The 13,976-nt window shown below is 52.2% G+C and overlaps 1 protein-coding gene across 3 annotated transcripts in view; it reads left to right on the forward strand.

The window, feature by feature from the left end:
* The first annotated feature begins 4,455 nt into the window (after positions 1–4,455).
* Positions 4,456–13,976, forward strand: part of MYT1 (myelin transcription factor 1) — a 68,765-nt gene continuing 59,244 nt past the window's right edge. Inside the window, exon 1 of one of the 3 annotated variants that reach the window (XM_075768609.1) lies at positions 4,456–4,554. In XM_075768609.1, the coding sequence (XP_075624724.1) occupies positions 4,530–4,554 (25 nt within the window). In that variant the 5' untranslated portion in view covers positions 4,456–4,529. Of the gene's footprint in view, positions 4,555–8,817; positions 8,951–8,987; positions 9,517–13,976 lie in introns of those variants that run through there. The other 2 variants (XM_075768611.1, XM_075768610.1) reach the window with 2 other exon arrangements.

The following is a 13,976-nucleotide window of genomic DNA, read 5'->3' on the forward strand; positions in this document are numbered from 1 at the left end:
ATCCTGCCCATGCTGCTGCTCTGCCCCATGCCCGATGTTGGGACAAATTGCACGTGTAAGACCCGAGGCTGTGCGGGTGTGCACCGACCCACTTGCTGGCTGCTGATGGACATTCCCACAGGCAGCATCTTGGAAGTTGTGGGATTGAACTGTGCAGCTTTTCCCTGTGCGGAGTGCAGGAGGTGCTTGACTTTGGTAGGCCAGTGTGGGTAAGCCGTGGAGGTCACTTGTTCCACAGAAATGCACTGTGCAAGTAAATCCTCCCAGTCCAGGCTGAAAACCCTATCCCTGGAGAATCAGGCAGAGCTCATTTACCCATCATTAATGGGAGCAGGTAAAAATATGCCCACTAAGGCGGTGATCATCCCTGTAAATACAGTTGTGCTGAGAAACTTAATCCTCAAACATATGAGCATTGTATCTCTGCCTTTGCAGCAAGGGAACTTTGAGCATCTTCTCCGATACAGTGGAGCCAGCTGGGTTTTTGGACTCTGGGCTAAGGAAGATGATACTTTGCTCTTAGCTCTGCCAGCGACTCTCTATGTAACCTTGGTCAAATCACTTGCCACTCTGAAGAGGGTGGAAGAAGATTCAGTGCAGCAGCTACTGAGGGTGGGCAGCTCCAGCTTTCGATGGGCTCTGAGGAGAGGAGCAGCTGCAGCACCAAACTGAGCTGCTGAGAGTGTGAGCACGGCTTCAGCCTGCTCCTGCTGCTGGTTTGGGGCAGCCCTGGATAACGGGAAGTCTGCACTGTCACTTTTTGGCTGCTCCCTCTCTGGCTCAGCAAAGACAGTCCAAATACAGTCCTGAATCACCACGTGCCTCAGTTTCCACATCTGTTAAACGAGGCTGATCATCGCTTTCAGTTTTGGGTTGTCAGCATTGCAGTGCCACGCAGAGCCTTACAGAAAAGGGCTTCCTCTCAGTGAGGGGGATCGATACCCTGCAGCAGAGCAGCTCCCTTGGTCGGGCATTCCCCATCCACAGTGGCTCTGCTGATTTTGGGCACGTGCATGTCCCTCCCGCACACCAGATAACAAACTGGCTCAGAAACTGCATCCATCCTCCATCTCGTCTGAAGGCAGATTGCTCACGGGCGGAGGAAATCTCCTGGAGAGTGAACCTTGTCAGCAAAAATGCAAATATTTGGAGACAAAGTGTTCATTACAGCAGAACTTGATTTCAGGGTCAACCCTTTTTGCAGCAAATTGTTAGCCAGCTAAAATGTTTATTGTCACCACACTCTGGCAGTTTTGACAGTACCTATCAAGTTGAGCTTGACAATATCTGCATACTGCTTCTCCAGCTTTCCCTCGCGCAGCAATGAGAGAGGTGCTGGAGAAGAGATTTAAGACAGAAGCAAACGGTCAACAGATAATTGGAACTATCCCCTTCTTTGTGAAAAAGCGAGGGCTGTAGCAGGGGAGCTGTTTAAGGGGAGGAAAGTATAACACGGGCTGTTGGTGATAGGGTGGTGGGGTGCACAGTGAAACATCCTGGTGGATTTTTTTTATTTTTATTTTTTCTTTTCAGATATAAAACTGCACACATGGAACAAACTCTCCCTGGTCTGGCAGTGCATCAGCAGAAATCACAGCCTACAAAAGGAGAGTATTTCCTTTGGTCTTTTTCTATGCTAGCCGCCTGACTTCCCAGGACCCACGGCAGGGAACCATCCAGATATCAGTGGAGTTTCTGTGATTTTTCTGCATTCTCATTTGTTCTCTTCAGCTCTGGGGTTGAATCTGCTCCCCTTAACGCCTGCACAGGACTAAGGCACCTGGGAAGAGGATGACACCACTGGCAAGCCCAGAGCCCAAAGGGATAAGCTCCCCTGTCTTTGCACTGTGGTCTGAGACCACAGGATGAAGGGAGCCAGGGCCAGCTCTGCCTCGCCAGTGAAGGTGGGAAAAGGGGAGGCAGCAGCAGAATCTGGGGGAAAACAAGAACCAGGGCGAGATCCTGATGAAAACACCAAGAAGGAGTTGACAAGGCAGCTGCAGCCACAAGGCCTGCTAATAACATTTTGGGGCTCCCTCTGCTAGACAAAAGAGAGCAGCTTCCAGCTCAAGGATGGACTAATTTTACTCTGCTTTTCACTCCCCCATGTCTTTACCTTTTCCCCCAGATAATGCACAGGGAAGGTGGGCCAGTCTGGAGTCACTGTGAATGGGTTTAATTTCCTTCCTTGCTGGAGCTGAGTGAAGGCTGTTTCATCTCAACAGGCTGCTCCCAACACCCCTTAATTTGAGATCTCCTGCATGCAGGAAGCAATGGAGTAGAGTGACCTTGCTGAATCCTGGCCGCTGCAGCTGCAGGAGAACAGGGGAGGAAAAGAAAAGAGGGGAGGAGGAAGAGGCACTTTGCTGTCTCCCATTAAAGCCCCAAGAGGCTGAAGATGAGAGAGTGAAAGTTTCAAATTGCCAGAACGTAATTCTGAAAGTCATTTTCCAAGCGCAGAGCTCTCCGCAATGTCACCTCTCATCTTCCAAGGTGGGGATTGAAGGGACAATAAAGCACAGAATATTCTGCAAAGACGGAGCTGCTAATTCAAAGATGGAAGAGGTGCCAGTCCCCAAACAGGCTGTCTCACACCCCCTTCTGCTGGGAGATCTGTGCAGTCGGATGTAGCTGTACAGGGGGCCCAGTTCCAGCTCCTTTCCTGAGCTGTATCCAGCCCGGATGAGTGATCCAGCTGAGCTAAGCATGGCTTATCCAAGTTCTTCTAAAGAGTAAGGATCTCAAAAAAAAAAAAAAAAAAAAAAAGCCCACCTATTCAACAGTTACACTTTTAATTTGACTCAAACTCCTGACTTCCAATTCAATCCAATGATGATGATAATGATTATTGCTATTATTATTTTCTTAGACCTCCCTGAGACCAGCAGAAGACTGTAATGGATGTGTAGAAGAAAAGGCGCAGTTTGGTATTCACACACCCCCTGCCCCAACCCAGCAAAGCTGTTCCTCCCCGCTCCCTCTTCCAGCTCTCTGCCTTCAAAGAAATCTGGATTAAGGAGTTAGATGTATTCAACAAAGAGTTCAGCCCAGGATCTTCCACCAAAGAATGAATTACCCTCTTGTTTTACATTCTTTGTCAACCTTTTTTCCAACTGCATCCCCCCTTATGTTTATAAAATAAGAAATTACCCAAATATACAGGCACGCCCTGCTGAGATAAATTGCATTCAACTCTCCTTCAGTTAATATCAGCTTTGTCCCAGGCTCCTTATCAATGGTGCCACCTGTCCCTCCAAGCGCAGGCTTTTCCCCTTTCCCTTTTCCAAATTGCCCAAGCTGAGGCTTGGGTGGGCTTGCCCTCTCTGCAAATGCGCTTATTTACCCACCCGGGTCAGGGTGCTGAGTTTTCACGTTGACAATCAGGCTTTTTGCCACACAATCCCTCCTCTCTTCCACTTTCAGAAATGGCACTTTTGCCTCTCTGCAGGCCAGGGCTGACCCACAGAAAGAGCTGGCCTTGGTTTTTATCTAGGGTAACAAGCAGAGTGTGGTGGGTAACACAACCTAGACAAGGCACTTTGCCCTCCAAGCCAACAGGGTAACACAGTTCAGTGCTATCGTACATATTAATCACAATCCTCATTAGTTTTCTATTATTATTATTATTATTATTATTATTATTATTATTATTATTATTTCCTGGTAACTATTTCCCTGCTTTTCCATCTGGGAGGCCAGTGAGAGTGTTCCTCACTGGCCTGTAGCCAGTTTTCTCCAGCTGGGATCAGTTCAGTCCAATGTTGCCATCTGTCCTTTGAGGCAGAGGGACATCCTCTTCCATTTCGGATCTCTCCCAGAAGCAGTTCCCCCTTGTCCTTCCCAAATGCACCCTGGACTTGACCAAGGCATCCAACGAGCAGTGTGTGGCCATCATTAGAGTCATGCATTTGTAAACAGACTCAGGCATGCAAGAGCACCAGTGACCTGTCCACTGCCTGCCCAGAGCCCTGCCAGCCCACGGACTGCCCGCTGTGGGCACATCCTCCTGCCCAGCCCCGGGGTGAGCTGGGGGGGGACTGTCACTCTACAAGCAGATACAGTGTCTTTTGGGGTGTCCCAGACATAGTGGAGCTGGATGGGGGCTCCCTAGGGATGCTTCATCTGGAGGGAGGGAATGTCTACCCCCCCGCCCCCGCGCTCTCCACTGGGATGCGGATGTTGTCACTTCAGCTCTCTCCTAATTAAAGACAGAAGTGAGGCGCTGAGACCCCGACCCCGAAGGGGGACGGGTCCCCTTCCCCAGCTTCTCCCCCCTTTCCCATCCAGGAGGGCCGGGGCGGGGGGATGACACCAGAGCCATTGTGCGGGGCCCCCGCGGATTGGCCGCCGAGTGCGCTGCAGTGATTTTGCGGCGAGGTCCCATTGGCCGCCGCCGCGCATAAGTTTTTGCTCCGGACGGCAACTTTTCCCAGGGATGATGGAGTAACCCCGCGGCGGCTCCGCTCCCTCCCGCCGCCCCGCTCTTCCCCACCGCCCCGGGCGAAGGCAGCCACCGCTACCCGGCAAGGATGAAGCTCTGCGGGACTTTCCTCGGTTCGTAGCCGTTCGCCGGCGGATGGGGGGTGTGTGTGTGAGTGTAGGGGGGGGGTGTTTCTTGAGTGTGTTACCCCCCACGCCTTTCTCTAAAGCACTCGAGCAGCTTAATTCCGCCTAAGCCACGCCTTGGCAAAGGGGGGCGGGAATCCCGGAAAACTGCCCTTGTTTTATGTTGTTTTTCCCCTCAATGGCACGGTGGAAAGAGGTTCCCGAGTGTATCTCAGAGCGCAAGTTTTCTGTGCTCGCGTTTAGCAAGCGAGGGCCCTGTCTCTTCCCCGCCCTGCTTTGCTCCGGGCTCAGCTGCGAAGGGCTACAGGTGCGGGGGGGGTTAGTGCGCGGCCCCCGGTGCTGCTGCTCCGAGGCATCGGCGGGGCTTTGTCCCCTCTGCCGCGGGTTTCATCTAATTACAAAGGACGAGGAGGGAAGGGCGGGGGGTGAGAAGAAAATCCTGTTTTCTGCCGCTTCTGGCCGCAGTTCTGCGGGGGGGTGTGTGCGTGGTGTGTTTGGTTTGTTTTTGCGGGTTTTTTTTTCTCTCTTGCATACTGCTGGATAGTAAGAGGGCGAGGGGATGTTATTAAATAAAAAGTTGGTTCGTGCCTGTTCAGCTGGGTGTGTTTCAGTGTTTGGATTAACCGAGGCACAAAGGAGAAATTTTTGGGATAATGCGAGGTGCCTTTTGCAAAGGATGGTGATTGCTCCAATTGTTGCTCTTAAGAGAGAGAAAAGGGCTCTACATTTGGGTTAGACAAAGACATTGCCTCTTCGGGAAGGAACCGCCCAAATCAGAGAGAAGGGGCGCGCCGGCGAGCGAGCACAGAGTTATTAAAAGTTTTTTGTGCCTGTGCATGTTGTTCCATCTGCCAGGGGCCTGTAGTGGGCAGGTTTCTTCGCAACCCTTCAGCTGTTCCATATACAATATTAATGCTGGCCATTTCTATTCGGCATACAACAGCACTAATTGTAGTCTGAGGCATTAAGGCAGCCAGCCCATCTGCATAGAAGCTTTCAGAAAGAAACAAGGAAAAAAAAAAATCTTTTACCCCCAGCTGGTAACCGGAGAAGTTGGTGCCAATTAGAAATGCATAAAGTTTGAGATCTAATTTACTTTAAAACAGACTCAAAGAAGCCAACGAAATGCATCACAGCGTTTTTATGTCTGTATTTACACAAGCAAACGCAGTTTTATTTTAAATAATTTCAAACTTGAAATGCTTGGTCTGAAAACATGAGCAGAGTAAGATTTAAAAAAACAAACCAAACAAATTACACGGGGGGGGGGAGGGCGGGCGTGGCGTGAAGGGAATCTACTTTAAAAAAATCCTTTCGGCATTCATTTCTGCAGGCGGCAGGCAGGGACCCTCGGAGCACCCGTCTCAAAAAAAAAAAAAAAAACAAAAAAACCAAAAACGCTCCAAAAGCGAAAATACATGAACGTTTATTTTATACCTCCCTGCCGTACGGCAGCTCTTTCAGACCTGGGAACACACAACAATGATCTCCTCCCTGAAAAACAGCTGTAAAGTGACTCTGTAGAGCTTGGGGTGGGGGAAGCCGAAAAACGCTTAAAAGGTGGAAAATGCTCTAAAAGCGGGGAAGGGCGGGGCGGGGCGGCCGGAGCTGTCCACCGCCGTGGTGCTGACTCGCCGCCGGGCTGGAGCCCACGCGTGGCTTTGCTCTCCCCTGTGGGCTCCTCCAGCGTGGGGGGGGGGGGGGGGGGGGGGGCGGGCTGGTGGCCGGCCTGACCCGGAGATCTTCAGGAGGGGGAGGGATTTGGGGGCTGCGAGGTGAGAATTCCTGGCGGTTGCTGAAGTTGGTGAGAACTAGAAAGTCTGGGTAAGGCACCGCTTGTTTGTAGCGTTTTGAGAGGAGAGGAAGGGGAAGTCTGGGGAGTTTGGGAACAAAGAAAAAACCAAAGACACTCTCGCAACCCAGAGCTTGGTAGAACGGTGTCAAAACTGCCAGCTGCCTTAGGGCTCCTAGGTGTGTCACGTGTTAATAAATGCAACAACAGCAGTAATAAAATTAATCTGTGCTAACACTGAGGCACAGGTATGTTTGCATATGTGCGTATTTGTTGTATACACACAGTGTGTGTGTACACAAATTTATGTGGAAACACACACAAGTAAACACACTTCCCTCCTGCCTTCCAGCCTATCTATTGTGCTTTTGTTTCTCAAGTTTTAGCATTACATCTCTAAATGAAATAGCAGTGGAGAGGACCAGGCAGCATTGTGAGCAGAGAGGAGCTGAGTCCTCCTGTCCCTCCCTTTGATTCTATCGCGGGTGCAGAACAATGGAGATGCAGTGTAGCACCAGGCCTGCTGCCTGCAGATAAGAGTTTAATAGAATTTCTGAATGCCAAAGGTTTAGGATGTAAAATATCCCTGTCTCTGTGGTGTGTCCAAAGGAGATAGAAAATAGCTTTTCAGGAGTACTCTCTGCTGAATACCTCCTTTATGTTAATGGTTTAGGAGCACATGGCTTGTAAGCTATGGAAATGGGCATCGTAAGACTCTCCAAAGCAGCCTCAACAGTTCAAAATTAGTATTTCTGTCGCTGTCTCATCAATAAAATGTCCAAGATGGGAAATCAAATCACTTTCCTCTGCTATGTGCCCTGTAACAGTCTGAGGGTGATACAGGGTTGCATCCAGCACTCACTCAAACCCACGCTGACAGGCAGGTGTCCAGCAGAGCTAATAATGTGCATGGGCTGAAACCTTGGGCAGCCTGAGAGGTTTTTCCCTTTCCTGCCTGCAGCAGGGTGATGGCGAGCTGGAGAGGGGCAGTTTGGGCTCCCACAGCTCTGGAGCTGGAGTTTCCCGCAGGAGAGCGCATCCCCAGCAGGATTCAACTTCCCCTGCCAGGCTCTGCCTCTGCTCTCTCAGCTCTCTAAAGGCTCCTGGGGTTTCCGTTCATTTGTGAGCTCCTGCATGTTTTCGGAAGTCTTCATTAAAATGACAGTAAAGTCTTAATCGTCTCAGTGATGTTGGGGATGGCATGAGGGTGCGGGAAAAAGCACTGGGTAGAGAGGTGACACCCCCCCCCACCCCACCCCCCCCCCACACACACACAGAGCCCGTGTGGCTGCAGCATGCCTGTGTTTTCCCCCTGCTATTTCTGAAAAGTTGCAATCCAAGTGCTAATGCTCCCGTCTGGCAGAGGGGGACGTGCTAATGCCCTTCCTGCCGCACGGAGCCGGGGTCTCTCCCCAGAGCCTCCCTCCCTCCAGCTCAGTGAGGGCTTTCTCCTCCCGGGGTGGCCAGATCTCCACCTAACAGAAGCATTTGCAAGGAAAGATGATGCTAGCTCCTGGAAAGTGCGGCTCTTTCTGGGAGGAAATGGAAGAACACGCACTTTTCTCACTTGGAAACAATCCCCAAACTCTTTTAGTCACTGTTTTCTTTTAGGACTTATCCTTATGTCATTCTCCTTCCTATCATGAAGCCCAAGACATAACTGCCTGAGTTGCGATACGTCCTTCCCGGGGTGAGGCGATGTCTACTGGGAATGTGTTGTGTCATTTTTATTTTTTTTTTAAGGAGAGGAAAAAAAAAATATTTATACACCTTTTAACCACTCACTTTTGAATATGTATATCAGCTAATATGCAATACTTCCAGGTTCATAGAGGCGATAAATTTCCCAGTCTGTTCTTTATGGTGATAGGTCATCTTCCTAACCACCAATAAATATTGTAAAGTACTTTCGCTGGAGCTGTGCTAACCCAGGGCATCTGTCACTCGCTGCTTGCTGCTATTAGGAATTATTGGGCCGTACCACGCGTTGGGATGCGCGGGGGGGGACACGGCACGGCGCTTGTCGCGCTCGCCGTCCTTTTGTGTTGCTGCTGTCAAAGGAGCCCCGAACCTCGTGCATATTAATTATGAATCAGCTCGGGTAAAATCACTCACCTTCTGCTGGGTCTCGGGAAGGGGGGGGGGGTGAGGCGAGAGGGGCTGGTGGGGCTGGGAGAGCCCCAACTCTCCATACGCTCAAGTCAGCAGCTCCATCTCTCTCTCTCTCTTTTTGATGCTATACTGTAAATTTATTTCACCTCAGAGAGTAAACAGATATATTGCAACCCCAAGGGTTCATGGGTAGTGTATTTACAAAGGGAAGGCGCAGCAAGCCCCCTCTGTGCCATTTCCATTAATGAGAGCGGTCATTAAGTAAATGAGACATTGCCTTTAGCAGGCTTAAGAGTTCACACACTAAGGAGTATCAGATATTTAATTGAAACCAACAACCCGTCTTACACGCGTGTTACTGGTGTAGGGAAGTGGGCTGCCCTCCAAGAACTCTCCCCCCACAACCTCCCCCATGCAAATTTCATGATTGGTTTCCGTGATGTCATTTTGCAAAGGGGCAGACAATAGCTGTGGGGAAAGGTAAGTCAATATTATGTTCTTTCGCTGACAAAGGCAGATAATGCTGGCTTTTTTCTTTTCTTTTTTTTTTTCTCTCTCCTTTTTTTTTTTTTTTTCCTGCCTTGGATTGAGACAGAAGGGAAAGGCTTTTGGAGCACACAGTTGATGTAAACAGACGCAGGCGTTTCGCCTTTAGAGCACGAAGGCTGGGTTGTTGTTTTGAAAATTGCACTGGAGAACCGAGGGGATTTTTATGATGATCATCATGCTCCTAGGTCCATCTTGCTTGCTCGTTCTCTCGCTGGCTGCGAGATGCTAGTGGACATGTTATGCTTCTGACTGAAAAGAGGTTGAATAAGACAAGAAAGGAGGAGATTTATTTAAAAAAAAAAAAAAAGCACAACATCGCATTCAGCTGGGAAACTTTCTGAATATTTCTGGAAGAGGATGCTTGCCGGGTTTGTGGACCGCGAGATCGGTGGATGTTTATCCGGAGGGAAGCGTGCGCGGTGTTAGCAGAAGACGCTCCCGGTCGCCGGGAGGAGTTTGCGCCGCCGGCGGCCTCCGCGGCCGCGGAGCTCTCGGAGGTGCTGATGGCGGTGCGGGGACCGGGGCTCCGCGCGTCCCTCTCCGGGCTGTTACCTCCCCACATCCCCCCAGCCCCCTTACTACAAAAACTCCAGCCTAAGTCCGCAGTTTCGTACTCCTCGGTCTTTAAGGAGCTCCGCGTCCCGGCGGGGGGGGCCGCGCTTTGCTCGCCGATGGACGCGTGTGCGGAGGGCTGGCGTTTGCCGGCTCAAGTCGCCTGCCGGGTGCTCGCTCTTGCCGCTGGCAGACTTTTTTCTTTTTTTTTTTCTTTCTCTTTTTTTTTTTCTGTTTTCTTCCCCTCTTCCCCAATATTGACTACTTCAGAGTTCTCTATTTATAGCAGCGAGGAACAAGGGAAGTGTGCCATGTTTGTGGATTCTTCTCTATATATTGGCCACGGCAGAAATCTGCGGGTTCTTATTTTTAGCTAGCTCGGAAGAGGCTTTGCTTGGCTAATCTCTTTATCAATTTTAGCAAAGTTTTTGTTGTTGTTGTTTTGTGGGTAATTTGGGGGGACGGCGAAGGGAAGGGGGCTGGTGCCTTAGGATATGCTTGCGCTGCGATCGACCCCGGCGAGTTAGGCTGAGTTTGGGGCGCAGTTTGCCGGCGGGTAGGACCGACCCTCCCCGGGGAGGCGGCCCCAAAGGGGGGCTCAGCACCCCCCCCCCCCCCCCCCCCCCCCGAGGCTCCCCCACACAAAGGGGGCAGGTCGTGGGGACCGGCATCCTCGGAGCGGGAGGCCTGGGGTGTGCGAGCTCCCCCGGAGCCGGGCCGCGGGGGCAGGGGAGGGGGCGGGCTGCCCCCTGCTCCCCCCGACCTGGCCGGCAGCAGCGCGGGGGGCAGCCGCACACGGCGCCGGCCGCTCCGCTCTCCTCCCGCTATTGTTGAGCCCCTTCGCTCCGAGCAGCCGCTGAAAACAAGTGCAAAAAGCCCAGGCTAAATCCTCGCCGTCGCCCTGCCGCTACTTTTAGTTATTTTTTTTTTTTCTTTTCTTTCTTTCCCTTTCCCTCTCTCTCGTTGGCTCATCTGCTGTTATTATCAGCCTTTTCCATATGGCCACTTTAATTAATGGCAGACAAAAGGGGGTTTGGGGGGGGGGGGGGGGGAAGGAATCCAGGAATTAGAGTTTATAGTTGGTTTGTCTCTGATGCTGTCATAGAAACCAGAAGCAAAGATGCCGCCTTTCCACTTCTTTGTATGATCCTGTTTATTGTTCCCGAGCGGCGCAGATTGGAGCAGGCGCATGTTGCAAAGCGCAAACCATCGCCTGCTGCTGCGGCCCGAGAAACCCGGGCACGACTCGTCCCCTCCAGCTCGTTCTCTCTCAAAGCTGCCTGCCCTCTTCCCTTTCTTTCCCTCTTTCTCCTGTTGTCTCGGGAAGACCACGGAAAACTTATTTTTTGCTTGCTTTTTTTTTCCCCTTTTTTTTTTTTTTTAATACAAGTGGTTTAGGGATTGTGGGATCCCAAAGGCGAGAAGAGTAGGAAAAGTCCAGAAAGTTGGGTTTATCCCGTCTCAGAAAGCAAACGGGAGCTGCCCCTTGTTGTTCCGGCGGAGTTGGGGTCCGTGCACCCCGGAGCGGCGGGTCGGGGTCTGTCCCGGGGTACCGTTACAGCGGGGGCACCGTCTCCCGGAGGTGGCAACTTCCCGGGGGTCCCGTCGAGGAGGGGTCTGGGCGGCCGGAGCCGCTGGTCAATTGCGCAGCCCCGAGCAAAGGTCCGTGACTTCCCCCCGCCCGCCCCCGGTCGCCGTCGGCCCGCGGCAGCCTTCGGGACGAGAGGGGTCAGCGGGGGGCACCTCGTACCCTAGGAAAGTCAGAAATGCCCCCCCCCCCCCCCTCCTGGGACCACCTGCAAGGGGGATCCCCGGGGCACGGCCCGGCGCAGCCCCCGCTCGAGGGGCGTCCCGCTGCGGGACGGTGCTTAAGGTCACTGCCAAGGGTGGCGTTAGGGGCTTTGGGACGGGGCTGTCCCCTCCCCTTTGGGCAAGCCCTGGGCTGGAAGCGGGGGAGAACCCCCTCCTCTCCTGAAGAGCCCAGACCTCCCCCTTTCTCCCCCCCCACCCCGTCCGTCCATGCTGCTACTCGGTGCCCGGTCCCTTTGCCCCCGGGCAAAGGGGGGGAGGGGGGGGCACGGAGCAGGGGGAGAGGAGCCCGGGGGTCGGGGCAGCGACACCCCCCCCACCCCCCCCTTCCCCCGCCTTTTGTTCTGTAGAGCCAGGCTGCGTCCGTTAATGGCCCCGGGTTGGGGTGGGAGGGAAGAGGGGGGACACAGCGAGCCCCAGGTGCCTTCCACCCGGGGGCTGGGCGAAGTCTTTAGGCCGGCGACTAACCCAGCCGGGCCGGGACTTTCCCCAACAGCCCGAAGCCGCAACTGCGGGCAGGGGTGGGCAGGGGCAGGGGCAGGGGTGGGCAGGGGCAGGCGAAGCTCCGGCTTTGCGCCCCCCGCGTCCCGCAGAGCCCCCGGGGAGCCGGCAGCGGAGCGGCCCCGGTTCCTGGCAGTCAGATGATGAGGGCAGGGCTGACTTTGCAAGACGTAGGTCGGCGTCAGAGCAGCTGCCATTTTAGCAGACAGTGCTAAACTCCCCCCACCCCCACCCCCCCCGGAAGCCTCGGCTTTGGGGTGCTGACTCCAAACTTGTCTTCTTGATGGGGAACGCTGCTCATCTTGGGCTTTGGGGCGAGCAGTGCACCCTAAGTCAGCAATACACCCTAAACAGGCTGATTTACATAATTTTTGGTGCTCAGGAATATAAACTCTTCTCCTTCCCGCAAATCCCACCGTAGTTCTGCCTCAAGGCTTGAGGAGGGCATGTGAGTTAATACCCTGAGCCCCCAAAATCAGTCGCTGCAATGCAAACCTGTCCCTAGCACCTTGTCCGGTGAGGGATAGAGCCCTCCTTTTGCAACCTGGGGGTGCTTATTTTGCAAGGGGTGCTGGCATCTGCCCCAGCAGAAGGTCTGGGGGGGGGGGACGGGACTTTTTGCCCCCCGAGAGCAGAGTGATGAGGGGAAGCGGCAGGTTTACAGTAAAGGCTGGAGTGTGCGGGGGAAATAGCCACGGCTGGGCTGGGCTTCCCAGAAGACATGAAATCAGCCGTGGGAAGGGGAGGGAGATGGGAGAAGCATCGCGTTACCGCTGGGAAGTCAGACGTGAGAGTTTAATGGCAAAGTGGGGGGGAAGACCTGGTCTCCCCTTTGCTTTGTGTGTGTGTGTCAGTTTGTAAATCGGAAGGACTTAGTTTTACAGCGGTGAACTGTTCAGCTTAGTTGCTAGAGCTCTTTCCTTAATGACAAAGGACACCTCCTGTCATCACTTTATAGCTGTTCCCCTTTCTTGTACTCAGGAGGTGAAGGTGAACGATGATCCACATTGTAAACTTAGAGCTGGGAATACATCACCATGTGTTACTCTTCCTTCCCTAAGCAATCCCCTCTTTGAGTTATTTGTTGTGCAAAGGCTGTGCAGACGAGGATGCTGACACCCAGGAGGGAGCTAAGGTGACCCAGGCCAAGTGTATTTGTCTTTTAGGGAGATAGCTCTATAGTGGCTGTATGAAAGGGACTAGCAGACTGGGACTAACTCCTGCCCATCTTCTCACTTTCCAGATATTTCTAGAGTTTTGACACAGCAGAAGTTGTTGTCAGGAAACTTCACTCTTCCCACTTGTCTTTCCACCTTTCTTGCTTTTCTCACCTTTCTCCTGGGTTTTGCTCATTTCTGCAAGGAATAACTCCACCACCTACATACCAGCGCTGATCTCCCTGGCTGTGCGATACAGAGTCCCCTAGTGTCTCTGATACCCTGAAGGCTGGTTTGTGCGAAACCTCTCATCTTAAAATATCCTCTATATCTTCTGAGTCTGGTTAGCTTTGCAAAGTAGAAACTTGATCCACCACCTAGTCCTTGGAGAGGAAAGTATGGTGTGAACAGAGAAGCAAGGTGATGAGCACATTAGGTGAAAAGTTTCTGGGGTGGGAGAAATGCCCTGAACCAGCTTGGTCCTAGAGTAAAATGAATTTATGTGAGATTTCTGCTCTGGAATAGTTGGAGGTGGGCACTGAGGCGAGGGCACCTTGAAGGCATGAACATGTGCTGAGCACTTATATTTAAAGAATGTAAACATTAAAAATCACCTGAAAGGAGCAACTCCTTGAAAACTTGAAACACTTTGCGGATTTTCTGTGGACTCTTTTATAGAAGGCACAAGCTGGAGCTTTAATGAAAAATGGCTAAATACACAAAATAAAACCAGTGTTTTTATATTGTAGAGCTTATGCATCCCTAGAATACTTCTGTGAGGCTTTGCTGTGGTTTTGCAGGTAGGGATGGGGAGGAAGAGAAGGTTTCTGGGCCAGAAAGGTCCAGACTAACAGCCTGGGATCTCAGTGTGAAATCTTGGTCCCTTTAAGTAGGAGTTTACCCTTTGAGGAACTGTATTTTTGAACCACCACTGGCTG

This window comes from Balearica regulorum, chromosome 16 (genome assembly GCF_011004875.1).
Source record: "Balearica regulorum gibbericeps isolate bBalReg1 chromosome 16, bBalReg1.pri, whole genome shotgun sequence".
NCBI classification, from domain to species: Eukaryota; Metazoa; Chordata; class Aves; order Gruiformes; family Gruidae; genus Balearica; species Balearica regulorum.